Source organism: Xiphophorus hellerii, chromosome 4 (genome assembly GCF_003331165.1).
Source record: "Xiphophorus hellerii strain 12219 chromosome 4, Xiphophorus_hellerii-4.1, whole genome shotgun sequence".
Classification (NCBI taxonomy): domain Eukaryota; kingdom Metazoa; phylum Chordata; class Actinopteri; order Cyprinodontiformes; family Poeciliidae; genus Xiphophorus; species Xiphophorus hellerii.
The window spans coordinates 10,006,799-10,028,603 of NC_045675.1; the positions used below are offsets into that span (position 1 = coordinate 10,006,799).

General features: G+C 36.3%; 1 protein-coding gene across 1 annotated transcript in view; it reads right to left on the bottom strand.

Moving 5' to 3' along the window:
• The window catches only part of LOC116718570 (insulin-like growth factor 1 receptor), a 48,196-nt gene that overhangs the window by 11,794 nt on the left and 14,597 nt on the right, over window positions 1-21,805 (bottom strand). Inside the window, exons 3-5 of the mRNA XM_032560649.1 lie at window positions 2,872-3,175; window positions 2,227-2,363; window positions 1,672-1,816 (exon numbers count right to left, since the gene is read on the bottom strand). Coding sequence (XP_032416540.1) covers window positions 1,672-1,816; window positions 2,227-2,363; window positions 2,872-3,175 — 586 coding nt within the window. The remainder of the gene's footprint in view (window positions 1-1,671; window positions 1,817-2,226; window positions 2,364-2,871; window positions 3,176-21,805) is intronic.

The window sequence follows — 21,805 nt, forward strand, 5'->3', positions numbered from 1 at the left end:
GTTCCTCCCTTATATTTCCTTCTGAAAAATGTCAGTATTTCAGTCAAGCTGTGAAGGATATAAATCAGGATTAGGGCTGAAATATCTATTCCAATTAATCATGATGAATAGAATTGAAATAACTGTCAACTAATTTAGTAATAGATTAATAGATAACTCTAGTATATAGGTTCAAAAAAAAAAGGATGCGTTACAGTAGGCTCGCAAAACATATTCAGGGCAGTAACTAAGCCAGAACTGGTCAAAATAATATATATATATTTTGCATTTAAGATAAAAACTTCTTTGTAAATAAAACTATGCTCCTCAAGTGGCATAGTTTTAACTTTGCCTAGTTCAAATTCACTATGTTGCTGCATTTTAGGCAATGAAAAGTCTGTTTCCTTATTTAAAAAAGGAGTTGAATTATTTGGTTATATGCATCACTAATTATTTCCAATATGATAAATGGTTAAATGAAAAGTTTGCAGAATGTAGCAATTTTTTATGCGATTAATCATAATAATCAATTACTAATTGTTGCAGATCTAGTCAGAATTCAAAAATAATTATACACTGTATGAATCATTTCTAAATATTGTTTCATTTCATGAAAATTGTATTTTCAAATGTCTGTTTGCTTTTTCAGTAGCCAAAAAGAAAAAAAAAAAAGGTTAGGAATGCTCTAAGAAGCACAACACTTTGACTTTCCCTCCAACTTTCCCAGATCTTAATCCAATCAAGCATCTGTGGAATATGCCGGACAAACAGGTCCCAGGAGAAGCCACCTAACAACTTACAGGAATTAAAGGATTTGCTTGCTAACATCTTGGTGCCAGATACCACAGCTTACCATCAGGGGTCTAGCGGAGTCCATGTCTCGACAGGCCAGGATTGTTTTTATAGGAAAAGGGGGGAGCAAAGTACTATTAGGCAAGCGGTGAAAAAGTTATGCCCAATCACTGTATGTGCCATTAAAAATCAGATGATCAAAAGAATTATTCTAGTTTGTTCCACAGAAACTAGAGAAATACTTAAAGGAAAAGTTGTCAGGTAGTAATTAGCAAAACTGCAATTGGACAGTTTCAGTAAATATAGTTGGATTACTGCTTACAGTGGAAATCTTGTAACTTCACCTATAAATAAAGAAGTTTCTGCAGCTGGACCATCTCTGAACCATTTGTGGACCTCACTTGGGTCTCTACCATATTCAGGATATGCTATTTACAGGAGAATGTGAGAAAAGGTATTCTGGTTTCCACTTGTGATTCCAAAATGGCTGAAGACTCTATGCATAATTGTTCAGGACATCTAGTAAGATGTACATTAAATCAAATTAAGGAATCCTAACAGTTTTTTTTTTTTACATGATGTCAGTTTCTTATTCATGTTTGTATATTGAAAGTGCCTGAGTTGTGTACGGTATAATAGAGTAACAGAATAACTGATATCAATTACGAAAAACAATTAATTAAAAACTAAGTAATAAAAACGTGAAATCTAAGTCTTTAGAAGACTCCAGAAAAGAAGCTGTCCATCTACATATACCAGAAAAACAAAAAATTATAATGACTTAAACAAAGTAATAAAAAAATTATCAGACCACTCCCAACAAATAAATGCGAAATGTAGGCTATTGGGTAAAAATCAAAGTTCTGCTGGTTTGATTAAGTGTGTGTTGAGTGGTCCTACTCCTCATGAAGGCTTTCTCCATCGATGTATCTCAGACTTCGGAGGAACGCCAGTGAGCTCAGGGTGTGTGAATGTCTGATCCGGACATAACCAGTCACCCTCTGGATCAAACCTGTGAAACTCTCCAGCTCTGCCACCATGTTATCTGAAAACACACGCACGCACGCACACACACACACACACACAGAAGTTTTAGGACATTTTCCACTTACTTGCAGACTGGATGTGCATCTCAGACTTAAGTCATTGCACAAACAATACTTGCTTCTAATCCTGTTCTGTTATTTCAGGTGAATCTAGTAGCAGCTTATTCAGTAATTAGCAGAACAATTCAGGAAACTAAACTTATTCTTCCCTCAAAACTTCAAAAAAATAGAGTTTTTTTGTGATGCATAAATTGGTTCAAAAAGGAGTCCCAGTTTGTAAACTTCTCTGCCAACTTTCCTATACTGAAAATTAGAAAATCTCATTGGTGTATATTATTTAAACTCAATGATAACTTTTACATCAACCCTTAAAGTAAAAATAAATGAAGTGTGGTGTTGCAGTACTTACGGCCTCTGCGGATGGTGATTTGCAGGTCGCCCTTGATGACAGTGCAGCCTTTGAGAGACTGAGCAGCATCCACAGAGTCAATGACCTTCCCGTCACAAACTTTATCGCACAGGCCATCGCAGGCGGTGCACGACATGCTGAGGGTTACACAGGCAGGTAAAAAGGGAAAGGTGGTAAATGTACACCATCACTATACACTTTGGTAGTCTCCAAAGCTCTCATTATTTCTGCTCATTTAAGATTTTTTTGTTCCAACTTCACAGATCACAAACACTCAAAACTTAGGAAACTAACGTGAAGAAAACCCCTTTTAGGGGAAATTATAGCCCGTAGTGTGTCTTTCAAAAATATTTAGTTACAGCTAGATTATGAAGAACGGGTAAAAATAAATTAGCTACTAGATTCATAAAGTTGGTAAAGAGGAAACCTTGTAGCTGAAATCGCAACAAAATATATTTTTTGTTACAAAGTATTAAATAACAGAGTGACTAAAAGTGTAAGAAAGATTTTACTTTTTAAATCTATTCATGATACAATTGTGTTCTGTACTGCACATACTTAAAATCTACAAAAAAAAATTGGACGTTTGTGGCTATAACGTGACAAATTGTGAAAAACTGCACTGCAGGGTTAACTTCAGTTTACCTGTCAGGTGTGGATCGCGTGTACCCAGATGGACAGTCAGGCATACATTCTCCCCCGTGGATGACGAAGATGTCAAAGTCTGGAAGGTGCACTTTAGAGCAAAAATCAGCACTGATGCAACGCCAGCCCTCGAACCTGTATGTGCCTGGAGGGCAGTCAGCCACACATCTGCCGTTGTGGTAGTAATGCACACATGCGGCGCATGCAGTGTCGTCGCCCGGAAGTGAGCAGCTGCCCAGACACTGAGGATGGCAGCACTCACCGTCAGCTGTGCACACTCGCCTTCCACACTTTTCAGGACACTCTGAAGTAAAAAGTACAGAGAGAGGGGGGAATATTCAATTATTAAGAAAAACCTTTTCTGCATGAACATGTCAAGTTGAGTTTATTTGTATGGCACATTTCAACAATGAGGCAGTCCAAAGTGATACAGTAAACAATTATGAAACGTGCAATAAGAATTACATTTTGTCAAATGCAACCATCAAAATTATTAAGCAAATATCAAAGATGTTTATTAATGTCCACTTACTACTAACCAAACACAGCTCTAAACAGGTGCCTTGAAAGGAACTCAGTGTTTCAACATCTTTGCAGTTTGTTTTTATGTTAAAAAAATGTTAAAAGAAACAAAAACTCAGAGCAGGCATCAAAATTTGAGAACAATAAAAAAGCAACAGGCAGGTGCAGGGACAGCACAACTGGTGTGCACCCCCTCATGCCCATTTCAATGTGTCAATTTTAAACCTAGCTTAATCTGTCTTTCCCATCACTCTTACTGGGGTATAAAAAAAACATATTTAAAATAAACATATGAAGGTTAGCTTGGTGGGGGCTGAAGGATTGGGAAGGGAGGAGTAAAGCCTGGTGGCCCACCAGGCTAATAATACACTGGGGGAAACCATGATATGGAGAAAGGAAAACACAGACACAATTTTACATTTTCTTTCTTTACTGTGTCGCCCCTTTGAACAAAAAATAAATAAATAAATAAAAAAATTTAAAAAAATCAAAGGGACATTATAATTGATGGCAGGTGAACTAATTAAGGCACACAAAATGAAGCATTGGCAGATGTAAATGCTCACCATGTTTAAATGAAGCATGAAAGGCTTACAGGGAAACAAAATCTAAAACTGCCCTTTAAACATCAACACATAGGGTAGGGATTCATTCATCTCTAATATCAGTCAGTTAAGAGGTTCAACATAAAAGCTGAAACATAAGCTGTCCTGCTCAAACTCCTCGCAGGTCAGCTATGATTATCTGCCACAAAGAGAAGCTAACAGCTAATTAAACAAAGTGAATTACAGCATGGAGTTATTCCTGTTTGTTCGTCTGTCAGTTCTGTGAGCTATAAAGCAAGAAAGAAGCATATCGGAGAGTGGAAAAAACTGGAAGAACTAATAAGCAATCGTTTTTTATTGTCAATTTTTTAGGTCAGCCACAAGCTGTGTTTAAACACAAACTAAACAAAGGGAAGTTTGTAGGAACTGATGCTTAAAGGATGCTATTGCATGATAGAATGGTGGTTACAACTTCCTGCCTCCATCAAGCCTTTCAAATAAAACAAAGTCTACAAACGAGATATGACGCACGCTGCCGCCTCCTGTTAACATGGTATAGTTTTATTCACTATGACTTATTTAAAACAAATGAAGGAGTTGGATTAGTTATACAAACATGAAATACAATATAGAAAATCAAGGATTTTGTTGGTTAATGAATGAAGATCAATTGGGCCAGTTTTATTTGCAACAAGCTACAGTCAGAAAAAAAACAACTTTCCTAAGCAGAAAAAGTTTACACCAATATATTCCAATAATTACTAATAATTCTCTAGATTGTTATTTTAGTGCAAAATAGTAATTTAGAGCAAAAGTTAACTTGGTGAGGTGACCTATTATGCTTCCTTGAACATGTTAGGAGAAGTGTATTGGTCATACAAAACATGGTCATTACATTTTGAGCACAAACTCATTCTGAGATAATGAGATTTCAGTCTGCTCTGTTCTGCCTAATATGAGCTCCTTTCAAAGGAGCTGTTTTAGGGCCTCCTGTCACTTTCAATCCAAATAAGCTTCTACTGGCCACATCCCCCCCCCCAACTCAAAGTTTACCATCACATGCAAAAATGGCTGCAAACAGATGTGCAATTATACAACCACACATCTTTGAAAAGCAGAAGGATAGCGCCCTGCACAACCAACAAGAATGCAGTAAGTGGTTTCTAGATGGTAACAACAACAAAGTCTTTTCCAGCAGCCATTGTACAGAGCACACATCTGTACAAGTCGCTGACCAAACAATGCTGGAGCTTTGCTTGGGTTGCTAGGTGACACAGCTGGTATTGCCTGTCGATTGTGACTCAACAATCGGGAGATTTATGAAACAGCTAATTTTCTAGACACCAAAAAAAAATTGTATTTATTCGTTAGGTTTTTTAAGTGCTTAGGCTGTTTTTAGAAGCAGTTGAGAACCAAATGGAAGTATTAAAATACATCTATTTGCTATAGATTTTGTTATGATTTATATTCAGAAATACTCTTTCTTTGTGAGGGGATGACCCTCAGCCCCTCCTCCTGACTGACTCTGAAACCAATCAGAACCTCCAGACTGCATGGTCTCACCAACCATTCAGGGGCTGTTTGTGCTCAGCAGGAGGAAGCCAGTGCTGCATTTTCTGGCACAGAGTGTTCTTTCCCTGAAACAACCCCCCCACTTTCCAACCCCAGACTCCATCTCATCCTCTGACCTCTTCTGATGAGGCAATGGCTGGCAGAAAGGTGTCATTTATTACAAAGCAAAGCCTCGGCCCCACAGAGAGAGTTATGCTGAATCCCTGTGTGAAGTTTGGTGCAGGCTTGAGCAGCCGGTCTGTCGCCCTCCTAAATACAACCCTGACTGATAGTGAAGGTCGGAGAGACGTGGATGGGTCACAGAGTACGCAGCAGTGTACAACAGCCTTCCACCGGACGCCTTAAAAATAATGAATTCCAGCTTTTATCCTCCTTGCTACACTGCCATGCACTTTCGATAAGTACTGAAGTCTTTAAATTTTCTGGGCATGACGTTGTAACAGCTGTATGGGAGGGTTTGAACACCCAGATCAGTCCAATGGGACGTGGGTTGAACTTTCTGAGGTAGCTCCAAAATAAAAGGCCAAGGATCTATGAAATGGAGAAGATGAAGCTTGGATTTGAAGGGGGCTCTGATCTAAAAACTTTGTATTTCATCACAATGTAGTGATGAAAAATGCAGTTTTTCATCACTGTATTTACTGTGATGAAAAAAATAATAAAGATTCATCACAGTCTTTTAGGATACAAGTCTATCAATGCACACATGAGACTATTAATTTAAATGCTCTCTTTCTGTACCATTTTAGCACAAGTAGTTGTTTTATGATCCAAATTTTATTGCAGACTCAGATTTTAAAATTCTCCAATATATTTTTATAGCATTTAATAGCATTGAACTCAAATTTATCAAATAAAAAGAAAACTGTTGTAGTTGGATTCCAATTTGGCAGTATAGTACATAAATATTTCAAAGATTCTTAAGGCATCTGGGTTAGCTCAAGTCTGTTGAAAATCTATATCACTTAGATTTGTCAATCAGGCTAACGTATGCACCAGATTATTTTAAGCTTTTATTTGCAAAAAAAAAAAAAATTGTTTTAATGTTTTTTAACCAGAGATTGAGTGTAAAAATCTGATTTGAGAGAAAGCAGTAAAGTGGACAATTTTTACATTTTGGAACAAGAAGTTATAATCTCTGGTAACTCAACTATTTTTGCATAACATTTTATCCAGACTAAGAACATAATAAAAAATAATTGAATATTTTCTTGACTTCTTTAGATGGTGTAGGACAGCGGTCCCCAACCTTTTTCCGATGTTGTTTTGTTACTCATTCTGCTGCAAGTTGGCTCAATTTTGACTTTTATTTTTGTTTCAAAGGAAAACTCATGGTTGCTGTGAATCATTCCTTTCTCTCTTCTCTTCACCTGTCTTACATCTTCCACTTTACCTCAACAAATACAAAAATATAAATAAATACATAAAACTAGTACTGAAAATCAGGTTTTAAAATAGGAGATACCCACAGTATAAGCTGTGGAAAGTTACTAGACACAGCAGATTGTCCCTGTGTTTATGAAGCTTGGTCTACTGGACTCCATTCTGGTGAGGTAAGCACTTCCACTAACCTTTGAAAAAATCCCCAGCTTAATAAAAGAAAATACTCAGAATTAGGTGTGAAAGTGCTATATTTTAATGAATAAAAGTAGAAGATGCATGACATAGGCCAAAATATATATTCAGCTTAGGGTATTTAATTTGCAAAGGAACAGACTGTGCTTCACATTCTGTTGAAAATGTTTTAGTTAGTTTGAGGCTATGACTACTATCAGTGTTAATCCACAAGGAATGTGTGTAATGTGGCAGTTCAATAATAACTTTCTAATCCTATTATTTTGTCTTTGTTTCTATGACCTTTGCTAACCGGGACCCTAAAAATCTAGACTTATAAAGCACATGTGTCACATAAATGCACAATATTTAAATCATGTTCACCACATTTTTAACCTCAAGAGCCTTTTATTGTTCAACATTTCTGGATCAATAACTAAAACGATAATGATCACCTATCGATGGTTAAATAATGTTACAGTTTCTGCAGATGTGTACAAAATAATTTTATTGATACCCCATGATGCAGGATTTGTTTAACTAATGTTCACTTAAAAGGAAACAGTAATAGTGCAAATTAGTAAGTGCAGTAATAAACTAGTAGTTGGAAAAAATAAGCCTTTATTCAAATGTAAAACCTGTAAAATTACAACACAGACAGAGCACGTTATTTTATTTGTGCAATAAATCTGGGTTATCCTGCAATCTAGATAAAATTAACCTAGGGCCTAAGTAAACTGCTCGCTATGTAAACATCTTCACCAAGAGTAAGTTGAGTCATACCTGTGCTTAGAAACTGATGACAAAGCAATGTTTTAGGCGATCAGTTGTCAAAGCATAATAGTGGCTTATTGAGCCTAGTTAACCCTTGCCTTGAGGTTAACACACAGGGCAAGCTACCATCATATATATACCATATCTGCATGTAGTTATAGCAGTGTGCTAAAGTTTCAGACACTAAAGCTCTGCTCTAGTAGTGGTTATTTAAAAGTTGCATCAATGAAGAGAGCTTAAAAGTCTCTTCTATCCATTCGTTTAACATCAAATTCTCAGGGTGTGTAATAGAGATCCCAGTTGTGAGCAAAAAAATAAATGCATTGCATTAAAACAACAAGACGAACTGGCTGGAAAAATACAACCAGTCAACAGCCAAGTGGCAGGAAAATGTCTGGGCTTTTGCATCAAAACAGATCTTTTCCAGACGACACTTGGCTCAAAAAATGTGGAACACAGAAAAAATATATCTTCACAATGGTAGTTTACAGTAAATATCCTGCTGGTTTATTCATCAAAACTGACGTTTGACCTGCCTGTAAAAGTTAGGAATGTAAAACCCGTCTGTTTCCTAATCCATGTTTTTCAGCTTTTGTCCCTAGTTGTGATAAGGCATGCCCCACACAGGAAAAACATTCCTATTGTGACAATCCAGGCTTTAGTAGTGTAGAATACACAAAAACAGTCGAGAGCAGATGTCTAGACAGATGAGAGCACAGTTGATTCAAAAACATTGATAAAGTGTTTTATTTTCCTTCATTCAAGCCAAACTAACCTCCAATCCAGTGGTTTAAATAACAGAAGGCTATACACTGACTTCTTATTTGTAAGAAATATTCTGGTCAAGTCAACAATGTTTTTATAATGGTTATTTTCCTAGATAACAAAGAAAACACAATACACCAATAATTGTAATTTAAGTTTAACTCTAAAATGTTTTGCAAATTAGAGATGAGGAATGGGACATTTTCCTGATCTGTGTTTCTCCGGAAATTAAAACTAGTGTTATAGTAGAATTTCAAATGTGTTAGGGGGAAAAAAAAACATGGAGAAGCCCTATCTGACGGTTCACAATCCCCCCCCCCCCAGGTAATATTAGACCACAATTTCTGACAATTTTCTCGGTATTATTTTTGACTAGATCACAGAAGTCAAATCTCATAACAGAAGATGTGAGTGGGTGTTTGTTTGTCTTTGCGTCAGTAATAATTTGCACTAAGTTTCAGAGTCCTTATATCAAGCAATACATTCACTATTGTCTATAGTGCAAAATATACATGACTTTAAACCTTGGTCAGGGATATTCATACTTTTGTGTGAGGATAAGTAAAACTAAAAATGTTGCTACTTTCTTTAGACTAAAGAAAACTTGTTTTTCAGATTATTAACAAATGTACAATATTGTATATTTTGAAAATGTTTAGGTTTTGGTCCTATAATGATCGAAAATAAAAAAATCTTTGTTGGTTTACTGAGGATTTACTCTTGCATTACTTTTTACTTATTTTTCATTCACAAGTTTGTCTACAATCAGGATGCCTCTGGTTGTTGACAGCTGTAAGTAAAGCTATAAGAAAATATTGAACTTTAAAACAATAAAGATATCCAATTACTACCAAAATCAAATAGAGACTAGTGAATTACAGCATAACAAGCTAAAAATAACTGAGGTTTCCAGAATCTACAACAGCATTTTCTCAACTTTCTATACTTAACTGTCATCCCAGTGTCCCCCAGTTCTCAAGCTGTATTGGGAAATAAAGTGCTCCAGTACAGAAAAGAAACTTGATAATATACTGAAAACTCAACTGTGTTCATAGCCTTATACAAAGCATGATCTGTTTTGGCCAGACTGCGAGTCTGTGTCGAGTGTCGCTCACAGACTCAGTCATTCAAGAAAAAGTCTAGCAGAAGTGTGTTTGTTTGTGTGAGTGGTGTCTGCAGGCCAATTCAAATGAGCACATGAGTCTGGATTCATTAGCAACATAACACGACTGACCTCAACTGTCCTGTTTACGACGCATACCTACAGGTAACAGACATCGCAACAAACTGGCCATTTCATCAGGGGAAATGCAAGACACAAACTACCATCCAGCCAAGTCTGACAAACAGACTTCACACAAAGTGCTTTCAGCAATACAGACAACAGAAAATAAGCAGGCATCAATCAGGAAAGTGTTTGTGTTTGGATCTCCAACATCCGTGAACAATCCAAATTGCTATATTTCTTAACATAAACAGACATTGTGCCAAAATTACAAAGTGCTTCCCAGAATCATTTTTGGTAATGTGATCTCACAGAGAAACTTTGGCAATGTTTCCAAGTCAGTTTGCTAATTACTTTATCAACATGTTCTTTATAGTTTCTGAAAACTTGCAAAGCATTTGGATGGTTGAAAGTAAAAAAAATTATCTGCTGTATAGTGTTGATCTTTTTCATACAAATGACTTCTCAAGTGTCTTATTAGTTTAACTACAAGGAGTTATTTATTTGAAGCAAGATGCATAAAATGCAGCTATAAAAAGCTAAAATTCAACAAGGAACCCAAAAAACAGAACTACTTCTAGATCTTATACTCACAAATGTTACTGACTATGGGGATGCGTCTGTAGCTCACTTTGGGGTTTTTTTTTCACCAAGCTGGTTCAAACCTTGAACTGGTAGTACTACCAGCAGCTTTGGTGCAGAAAAAGTGGTGCTACTGCAGCACTAGTTCTTAGCTTAAAACTCCCACAAGAGAGAAGGGCTTTCATTAAAACTTAGAGGGGTCTTTAGAATGTTGTGAACACTACATTAAATACTCCCAATTTACTTTTGATTTTACTTGCCTAATTTTAGACAAAGATGATAAAAAAATTTATCAATACAAAATCTGATTAGCTCTCCCATCTGTTTCTTTTGATATCACCCATTAAAAAATTTAAGTTGGTCAATGCGCAGTACACAGCTGTGATTGGTCATATCTTCTATTAAATTTATTAACTTCATTGCCAGCTTAGTTCTTTTTTTTAGACACAGTTGGACACTCAGTAACAACAGACTATGTTCATCATTACCTAAACTGTGTCTACCTTTCATTTGCAGGACAGTTGTTGTCAACAAACCAGTTGAAACCGCGACATCAGGATTACATCTCTTTTACTACAATAAAATTACATATTTAAGTTGCACATTTTGTTATTAACCCTGCAAGCTGACAATAAACAAGAATGTAATGGAATGAAAATCTTTTTCATCATAAGTAGTAAGCAGCACAACAGAAGAAAGAGCCAAAGCATAATGATGTAGTGGTGTACGCTACAGACAAAAACCTTATTTTTTTCCCATGCATATAACAAATTAGGCATACATTTAGATGGACCTTTTAGCTTTATAGGAAGGAGTGCACCCAGCAGTATATTCTACTCAAACTGAATGTGCTAGAAGGCTATCTTCTAAAAAGAGAAATATCAACCTTGTAGTTTTGTAATTTATATACCTTTTTGTTCAAGTTGATTACTTGTAAGAATAATCGATAGATTACTCGATTAATAAAATATGCATTTACAACAACCCTAATCCCCACAACAACTTTTCTCCACTTACTGCAATTCTCTCAGATGACCTTGAGACGGTAGCCAGTATTATCCACAAAACAATGACTGTGGTATTTTTATGAGTCACCAAATCTGAAAAAAAAAAACTATTTTGTTCAAGCTAGTCCAAACAGAGTCTTTGGTGAGTCTTAAGGAAGTTGCTGGGAACAAGCATCTGTTAAATGAGCTGGCTCTATAGCACAATTACAGACTAGAGACATCTCTGGCATGTCTCTGTTGGCAGACTTGAAAAGACAAGGCTAATCAAATGCTACAGTCCCCCCCAGAGGCTTTAGAGGAGCCACACAATAGCAGGACTGGGTTTACCCAGAAAGCTATCACATTAGCTGTTTCTTGATACCTGCAGCTTTGTGTTGACATAAGATGAAAACGGATATCACAACTGATCTGGCGTCAACATGACAAAAGGAGATGAGAAAAAAAAGTAAAAACAAAGAAAACAATGGAACAATGTGTCAAGTTCGAGTCACTTCCTTTAGTCATATCCAATAGTGGTTTTTCATAAAAAGTTATTCCAGTACTTCCAGTGCAGTCTATAAGGGTGTACTAGATATCCTGAGATAATTAAAAAATAATTGACAGCGCACCACACCCACTATTGGCAAAACCAATTTCATGGTTTTGCTTTAAAGAATGAAATTGCTTTTATTTTCTCTCCCCATATTTGTTTTACTTTGTCCATTTTTTTTCTGTTAAACATTAATTGTAAGATAAAAACACAAATGACAGGAAGAAAAGGGTAAACACCAGCCACAATTGTTTTATAATCATTTTTAGCCTCGCACTTTATTTTAGCCTAGCATCTTTTTTTAGTTTGCTTTAATTTTAAGAGATGCCACGTACCAGAGAAATGTTGCATTAATGTGGAATTTATGCAACTTGTAAACAAATGTTATGTTAAGGATGTTTGTGAAATCTCATGCAACATTATGGAGATGTACTGTCTGCACAGGTAAAGACTCACCTCGGCATGCAGGATGCTCGAAGTGGCTGACACTGTAGCAGACTGTTTTCTGATTAATTTAGCTAATAAGTATATAATCCCTTGGGAGTAGCAATTAACTTTATATAGAGACCATTGAACGTTTTGCCCAACAGGTGAGCCAGGTAAATATTAAGTGTGGAAAATTAGAAAAAATAAATGGTGATGGCATTGCAATAAGTACCTAAATTTTATCCACCAATTCTAATACGTGTACATTATATGCAAGAGGGATGCATCTTCAACAATATAGATGCATTGTAAATGCGCTTAAATTCTCCATGTTTGCACTTAAGCAAAAATCAGTTTTGAACATGTCAACAACGCAATATAAAATAAAGCGTGCCAAGACATAAAAACCAACATGTATTTTTTTTTTATAAATTAGTAAAATGTCACAAAACTATTATACTTATAAATTCAACAACTTAACTTTAGTGATGAGTTGAAGTAAATGTGTGTTGATATTGAGGAAAAACTGTGCATCAAAACAAAGCTGGTCAAATATTTTAAAATCTGTGAAGTGCACATCTTTGATTTCTTACCATGTTGACCACTACCACCCACACAGACCGTATATCTGCATTGTCAACATTCCTTTCCCCTGTGTATTTGCTGTGAGGGAGGACAGAAGTATTCCAAGAATTTGATGAAAAAGATGAATGAGGCAAAGTATCTTAATAGCAGCCTGAAAACATGCAGGCTAGACCAGAATTCAAGGCCTGAATGTTTGGTACTTTAAACCAAGCATCTTCTGATGTTCAAACACATTTTTCCATACTAAAAAGCTATTCTTTTCCAAACCTAAACTTCTAGCTTTTATAACTTTCTAGGCATTATTTGTGGATTTCACAAATATTTTAATTGCGGTACAGGGCAATTTTGTCGCTTTTTTAACATCTAGACTAATTTCTATTTCAAAATCTATAACATGGACTTCACAAATAAGGATTGGAATATCACATAGATAATGCAGATGCTTTAAAGTCACAGTTTGTGAAATTTTATACTTTTAATGTCGAAAAATTGACTCTTTGCTGACCTGTTTGGCATTCAATCAAAATGTAAAGCTGCCTAGGGACTAATCCTGAAACAATAAAAAGGTGGCCAAAGCCAGTCTTTTGATGGTATAATCAAAGATGCAATGTTGTGAAATCACAAGGTCAGAAAACCTATGTGCCATGTCAGGATATTTTCATTTCATTCATTGTGTAGGCACAAATTATTTGACAAAAAAAAAAAAAAATCACTAAGGGGAAATTGTTGGTCAAAATGAATGCAATTAATTTAGAACAAAAGCCGTCCTTTAGGTGAGAGGTGAAATGTCAATGGAGGAAGAGAAGAAATCCAGTCCAATACAAGATTGTCATGTTGACAAATTAATAAACATGTACATTTGCTTATAAGAGTAATTAATTCGTAAGTAAATAGTAAGACAGAATTTAGATGATTTTTAGCTTGACTGGGCTGATTTGTGACAAGTTGGTTGGAAACTTGGCCTTTCGTACTGAAACAATGTTTTACAGGTCAGCAAACATAGCTAAGAACTAAGAAATTACACTAACATGTATCTGTGAAGAAGCAGTAATTGTGAAGGTGAAGACTAAAAGTTGATACAATATCAGTGAGGAGCTTAAAATAAATTAAAAAATGAGAATGAAATGTTTAAAAAATTTCCCTGAAAGCTTATATCACGCTATAATATTATTCCCTCATCAAAAACATACCTGGAGTGTTGATTTTATTCTTTTGTGCATGTTCTGAAATCCTTCAATCGCCATGGCAATTATTTTGGGTGCATAAAAGCTTGGTCTCACCAAGAGCCGTCCTTTCCACACTGCTCCTTCACACTAGGGCAGGGGTCTCAAACTCGCGGCCCGCGGGCCAACTGCGGCCCCCGCCTTAATATGAAAGTTTAATGTTAGTGCGGCCCGCGAGTTTGATATAATTGGCACTTTTCAGTGTTGTGTGCGGAGCTGAACGAACTTACCAATCACGGTGGAGTATATTGCTCTCGGGGGCGGGACATCGGCCGGACCTATTTGCATTTTCTATTTATCATTATTTGCATGCGGTACATGCGCAATTTCCGCGGCCGCTCCCGCTTCACGTGCTTCAGCATCCAGTCTAGACCTGGAAGTTGCTGATCAGTGTAACGTAATTAAGGTTAGGCGCTGTAACGCTTGAGTTGTGTTTAAGGGAGGAGAGGAGGCGGCAGATTCATCAGGACGGTCAAAAACTCACAACCACACTGGTACTGGGAATTCCACAGTGTTGTCCTTTAATAAATACGCTCTTCACCAACCTTACAAAGCCCGTTGAACGGCTGCTATATTATCAGACATGAAAATTGAGCAGCGTCCTAACAACCTGTAACATTACTAAAAAGTTAGGGAGCTAACATGTCCGTCTAGCACGTTTCTCCCACGCTCTCTACAGAGAAGCCGTGGCGCATACTTCTGACATCATTAGCAATACTAGAATATCTTAAAGAGACACTACACAATTACGGCTGTTACAGCGCCTGACTACGGCCAAATATGGTAATAGGCAATCAGAAAGGTTCGGCTGAGGAGACCGTGTGTGTGAATGAGGCCCAGCCTCTCCCAGACTCTACCTCCAGCGGCCCCCGGGTAAATTGAGTTTGAGACCCCTGCACTAGGGGCAGCAGCAATGAGGAAACACCTGGTGGAATTGCACATCTGCTGAGTTAATCACACAAACTACTTAGGGTAATGCTCCTAAGATTGTTGTTAAATGCTTAATAGAGAAACCTTGTTGTGATAACGTGCTAAAGGCAGAGTGTCATAAAGAACAGGAGCTTCTTAAAGAAATAGAGGTCCAATTTCAAGGTGTTAAGATTGTTAAGTCAAAGTTCTTTTAAGTTATGTTTGATATATACAGTATCTCTATAACAACTTAAAGTAACAGTTACTTGATAATGCTATAAAAGTTACAATGGGCCTGGAAAATACATAATACTGCCCTTTTAATTAAAACTGGAATGAGTTGAAATGTTCACCACTTCTGAAGTACCCTAACCACACACCACCTCTATGTTTAGACAAATGTGAATTCATTTAAATAACACTAAAGCTTATAAGACATATTTAACTTGTTTTCCATAAAACTACTCAAATCACTGAAGCAAAATAGTGGAAAAAGCCATTATAGCAAAGTGTGCCAACTGCACAGCTTCAAATCCACAAACCAAAGACTCATCTGAATCTCTGGTCACAGCTCATCCCCATATGACGGTGTTAACAGAGGACAATTAAAGGCCACATAATTACAGTCGGCTCTTCAGTACAGCCAAACCCGTAATGTTTTCTTCCAGGAATTCCAGGGATGGGTGTGACTGTTCACCAAAAGCAGTCATGGATGGTACACAAAGCAGCACCTATAATTTACAAGTGCTGGCAGTCTCAGAGTAATGGGTCAGGGGTCTGTGAGAAGTTGTGCATAATCATGCTCGTGAGGGCTGTACGCTGCTCTGTATATCTGTTATTGATGTATAAATACATACTATAGGAACCAAAAATAATACATTAAAGGGCATAGTACCATTCTTTGCTCAAATTGACACAATTTCCTTTATTGAAATGTTAATATTAGCTGAAACTTACTCCTCTCATTCTAAATAATCAGAGTATTAGGATAATTTTAGACTTGTGCAATTTGTTTTAATTCTAAATATATCTTGTTGCTTATGATGAGGACAAAATATCAGTTCTTCAAAACTTCAGAATTTTTGTTTCAGCCACAATAAGGCATCGACAAGGTTTTGAATGTTTTAAAGACTTTCAAAACTGCTAAAAGCATTTCCACAACACCAACCCTATAGTTTAAACTCCTTTTAATGGTATGTCAAATAAAATGATGTAGCAACTTGAGCTTTTTTATTGTTTTAAAATATAGTTGTATGGAGCCGCTACCTTTGTTTTGGCTGTTTGTTGCCCTCAAGAGGCTAGACAAGTCTTATAATTTTGAACTGTCAAAGGCTGTGAATTCCTACATCATGTTTTGTTTATGTTCAGTCTGTCATATTCTGTACCAAATGTGTTTAAAATTCATTTTAGAAAATGAAAGAAATTTGGTGTCCATGATATATTGGCACTAACATAGTATTGACCAATGGTGGTCATTTTTTAAAAATATATTGATTTGATAAGGAAAACTGGGCCGATATAGAAAACTGTTTTTTTCTTCATCTTGTTATCGTTTGTGTTTCTGAAGGGAGATGTGGATTATTATGTGGTATCTGTTTGGACATGTAACAGTACCAGTAAAGTGTAATTGCGTAATCTCAATTTTCACCGGCTAATGAAGACTATGCTTTAATAAATTAAAAGGCAAAATTTAAATATTAGCAAATTATCGGTGTGCAAACCAAAGTTTTTTAGTCTTGGTGGCATGATATTTTAAAAGGCAAATATAAATAATAAATCATCAGTTTAAGACACCATCTCGATTATATATTCACAGCTTTATAGTTATGTAAAACTTTTATGTGAGCAGGGCTTTTGATAGTAAAAATGAAATTGCCAAAAAAAAGTCAATTTATGTGCATTTTAGATGTGATCATACTGATATACTAGAATAACTTTGAATTAAATACAATTTGACAGTACTGAACTTTACCCTAATTTTCCAAAATGCCAATCAGATGTGTGTGAAATTCACTTTTCCAATCTTTTGTCTTGTGTGACATCTTAGCTGTTTAATCTTTCAAACCAGAGATTTAACCACAAGCCAAGACACGGCCCCTTGCACATTTACTTCCAGTTTAGCACGTATTAATACAGACAGCAAATGCTGGTATTCTGTACATGAATGTATGGAGCTAATAATAAGCAGAGACTAAACAGATATCAGCAGGAACTGCTAGTCACTGGGATTCTTTAAACCTTTAGCACTGGGCCACGCAAGTCAGATTGCCTTTTGAACTTTTTACAGGTGCTCACCTTCTCTGACTTTTATATTCCCTAATTTAAAACATCCCTGGCTTTAGCCCTGCGGCCTCACGTCACATAAAAAACCCCAACACTGTTAATCTGTGCAAAATTCTTATGCAGTCCTTAACTACATGAGCATCCTTGTAGTAGTGCCATAACACAAAATGGCTGCCTTGGGCTAATCATAATTATTAGCTTTTGTACTGCAATACTAAGTGCCTGTAATGCAAATCAATAATAAAAAAAAAAAAGTGTGTTGGTGATGTGACTTGCAACATTTCCCCCTGACCTTAATTTAATGACACTTTTATTTTATTATGGACATTTTTAAAGTGTGTTTCAAGGTGCAAAACCATGCAGTTTATTAAAATTTCACTGGTTGACCTTTAGAATGTCGCTTCAGGCGATTTCATCCATTTTAAGACCTCCATAGCCTATTAATTTGTCAACGTCCAGTGGTACTAAGGTAATTATTTGTTATTGTTAACATTCAAACTCAATCATTAAAGCAAATTCAGATTGCTGGAGAAACGGGTCAATGCAATGAATCTAGAATGGGTTAAAAACTGAAATCAGACCAAAACAGGTGTTTTGGTCTTTGGGGGTTTTGAGGAAGAGAAGGTTCATAAGTGGCTCCAGAAGTCTGTAATGAAACTTAAGTGAACTGAGCTGCTACCAATTGCCAGTTTACCTACCAAGTGGTGGTGCAGAAGGAGTCAAACAAAATAATCATTATTATAAAATGATTGTTGGATCAACCAATATGTAAACTCTGGTTAAACATCTTGGAGGTTTTGGAGTAAAATGTATGTTGATTTTTAGAAGAAGTCATTACATACAGGACTCTGGTTCTGTATAAACGTATTAAGAAGAGCCCTGCACATTTTCTGTGTTTCTGGTACTTTTGCTTCAAATATTCGTAAGTAATCACCCAGAATCAGCAGGGTAGTTTGTAGTCAATGGTTCCAATTAGATTCTGCTCTAAATGTCAGCTTCAGTCCACCATTTTTAATGTGGACTGAATGTGCAGTCCACATTAAAAATATGCAATATTTTTTTGCCACATTGTCTACCAGCTCCTCTACAACCAAAAAGGGCTTGTTGTTTCTGTGTCATAATTTCATACTTTGTAGACTGACATAACACTGTAATGGTGTCATAAAATTGCTAATATTTATTTTTGACTGCGTTTGTTTATTCATTCCCTTTTGCATTTACCATTTAAAATTTCTCTCCAATTTTAGGATGACAGTGTTTAAATAAGGTGCTTCGCCAGAGTTCTAGAGCTAACATCAGGCCAAATCAGAATCAGTCAACTTTTCTAGTTCCTCTGACCTACAGGTAAAATTCCTCCAAGCAGCTTCATGTTGGCTAAATAGTCACAAAAGCTCTTTTGATTCTAATTCTAAATACTATTAGCAGGGTTGCAGCAACTTACTGTTTTGATTCTCGGCCATGATTGTTTTGGAGAGCCTTCGTAATTGAGGGGACAGAAGAGGAAGAGTTCTGTATCTACACTGGTACTGTGAAGCTCTGTATCTGCTTAAGGAAATGAAAATGTCTCAGTCTGCACCAATTTTCACACAAATTAGTATCTTTAAATTACATTTTCATGCAAAGTAAATAACCAAATATGAATAATTTTGAAAACCCCAGAGTTCCACTTTAACTGAATTAATTTGAAGTTGTATTTGCAATTTATGTGTCCCGTTAATCCATTTATATTTATATTGTATATATTTGATGCAAAGTTCAAAATTATTGACTCACTTTCTCAGTCCTTTTCCCTCCAATTTTACAAATGAGTTTGTAAAATCCATTCCTCTGCCTATATCTTACTCAACAGGAAAAGTTTTTTTTCCCCATTTGACCACTAAAAATGTTACAAAATTCAAACATTGAAATCTAAAAAACATGTAAATTACTATGGGCTGGACAATGAATCAATAACATAACATACATTGTGATAGACATTATCAATATTAATAGATAATACATCTTATAGAACTTTCAATAATTTTACTAAACTCTGATACAGTACCGCACAGCATTCTGGGGGATGTTGCAGGGAAAAGGCTTCAGCCCCTCAAGCTTTCATGGCCAGCTAAACAAGTTTGGTGGCATCAACTAAGACTCTATGGTTACCTAGCAACAATCTGTCAATTAACTGGCGTAGCAGAAGTTTCATGTTTCACCACCCTGCCTCTTAAAAGCTTAAAAACTAACGGTGTGGAGTGAAACTTCCAGATAAAATTGAAACTGTCACTCACCAGGTTGGTAGTATTTTAGCCATTTAAAACAAAAAAATGAATCAATAATTATTCAGTCATACTGTCCAGCCCTAATTATCAATGACCAGGAATGTAGTATAGGCTATGAACATTTTACTTTTGTTTTCTATACTATTACAGTTGATGAATGAAGTTCATTGAGTCATCAAGACAACAACCCAATGACTGAAAAACAAATTTGACACACAGTGACATGTTGGGTAAAGTGAGTTAAAGTGTAGCAAGGGTGAGAAACAACTCTGGGGGAAAAAAACTGTCTTGGTTAATAGTAATCCCTTCAAGCAGGGGTTAACAGATGGCAAAAATTCCTTCCAGTAAATCCCAGACCTACTTGGTACTTTAATTATGTGCTTTCATCTCCTCAGACCATACAAACTGCAGGAAAAAAACATTCCCCCCATGCTGTTCAATGTGTGAGCATGTGTGCAGGTCTGCTCTGAGGGACAGAGGTAAAGTGAAACAACATGTTTGCTTCCCAGAACGCAAAGCCACAGCACCTCTTTAGAAGAAGAGCATGAGTTATGAATGAGACAACCCCAGATTCCCCAAAAAACAAATGAGGGAAGTAAACACAATGGAGCCCCCACCAGCACAGTTGGAAAACTTTCCCACAGATGGAAACTGGCTTTGAATCTTCTTTTTTTCCCCCCCTTTCGGTTTTATGAACGAGTTTAGGCTAAAGGCATGCTCCTTTATAGAAATACACTGAAAACAGACTTTGCGCTTTCCCTTCCTTCATTTACTGATCCAATGAAAAACTGAATGTGGACACGCAGTGAATGGTTGACTCATGTGTCAGCACAGCAGAAGTCTTGTAAGCAAGGCAGACACTTCAACAAAAGATCCCAAATAACATTGCTCCTAGTGCGGTCGGGAGGGATACTGGTGCCCATCTCCAGCGAGACATTTTGAGCGAGAGGCGGGGTACACCCTGGACAGGACAAACAACTATGCACGCATGCACTTGCACCCAAGGAGAATTGAGAGAGACCAATTAACCTAACAGTCATGTTTTTGAACTGTGGGAGGAAGCCGGAGAGAACCCACGCATGCACAAGGAGAACTTGCAAACTGACCCCGCAGAAAGACCCCAGGCCAGGACCTTCTTGTTGCAAGGCAACAGTGCTACCAACTGCACTACTGTGCAGTCCCTGAAGCTTGATATAGGCTGTTATTACGGTAGATGAATGAGAGTGACAACATGGTCCACTGTGGAGGGTATGTTTTCTGCTAATGCTAAACTATAATTATACTAAAGTCAATATTAGCATTCCAAGTACTTAAAATTGCTAAATTTTCATCATACTGTTTCTACATTTCATGTCTTTTAATGAGAGAAAGTCTTGGAATAACCAGGTTTCTTCACCTGTATGGAGCACAGTCATGTAGCACAGCCCATTCACCACCTGTTGCTGCACACACTGTCGGCAGGTTGAAAGAACGCTCCTTCACTTTCATCTTCAAAACAGTCAAGACAAATTCTATTGTTTATCTATATTTAGTGAAGCAGCTAGGGTTGAAAAGATTAATCAATTAATACTGAAGAATATACTATTAAGAAATTGCTTAGTCATTAACTGGCGTATTCAGACTTAAAAAGGCCAATTTTTTAAAGAAAGAGCAGTACTCTCAGAGCAGTAATTTACCCAAAACTGAATAAAAAAACATTTTGCATTTAAAACAAAAACAAACTACTTTGTAAATATGTTCTAATCGGAACTTTTTAAGTGGCATAGTTTTAGCTTCACCTGTTTATAATTCTATAAAATAACAAAAATCTCCTATTAAGCATCTTTTGCAATCCAACTATAAATCAGTTAATCCAAAAAAACAAAAATAAATAAATAAATAAAAAAGATCAGTCCCATCATGCTGTACTGATGTTAAGTCAAACAGAAAGGACCGAGCTTTTGACATGTTGATGTTAGAAGTATTTTTTCAAGCTGTAGATGCATCTTTTACTAGAAATGATTGGGCATACCCTGAAGAGGTGCTTTGTTATTGCATTTTAGGCAATAAAATGTTTATTTTCCTTTTTAAAAAAGTTATTTAATTGTTTATTTTCATCTTTTAATGCATTTCTAGTGAATAAGAATATCTGCTGCAAACAGTCGACTTTGATAACGTAGAACTTCATGA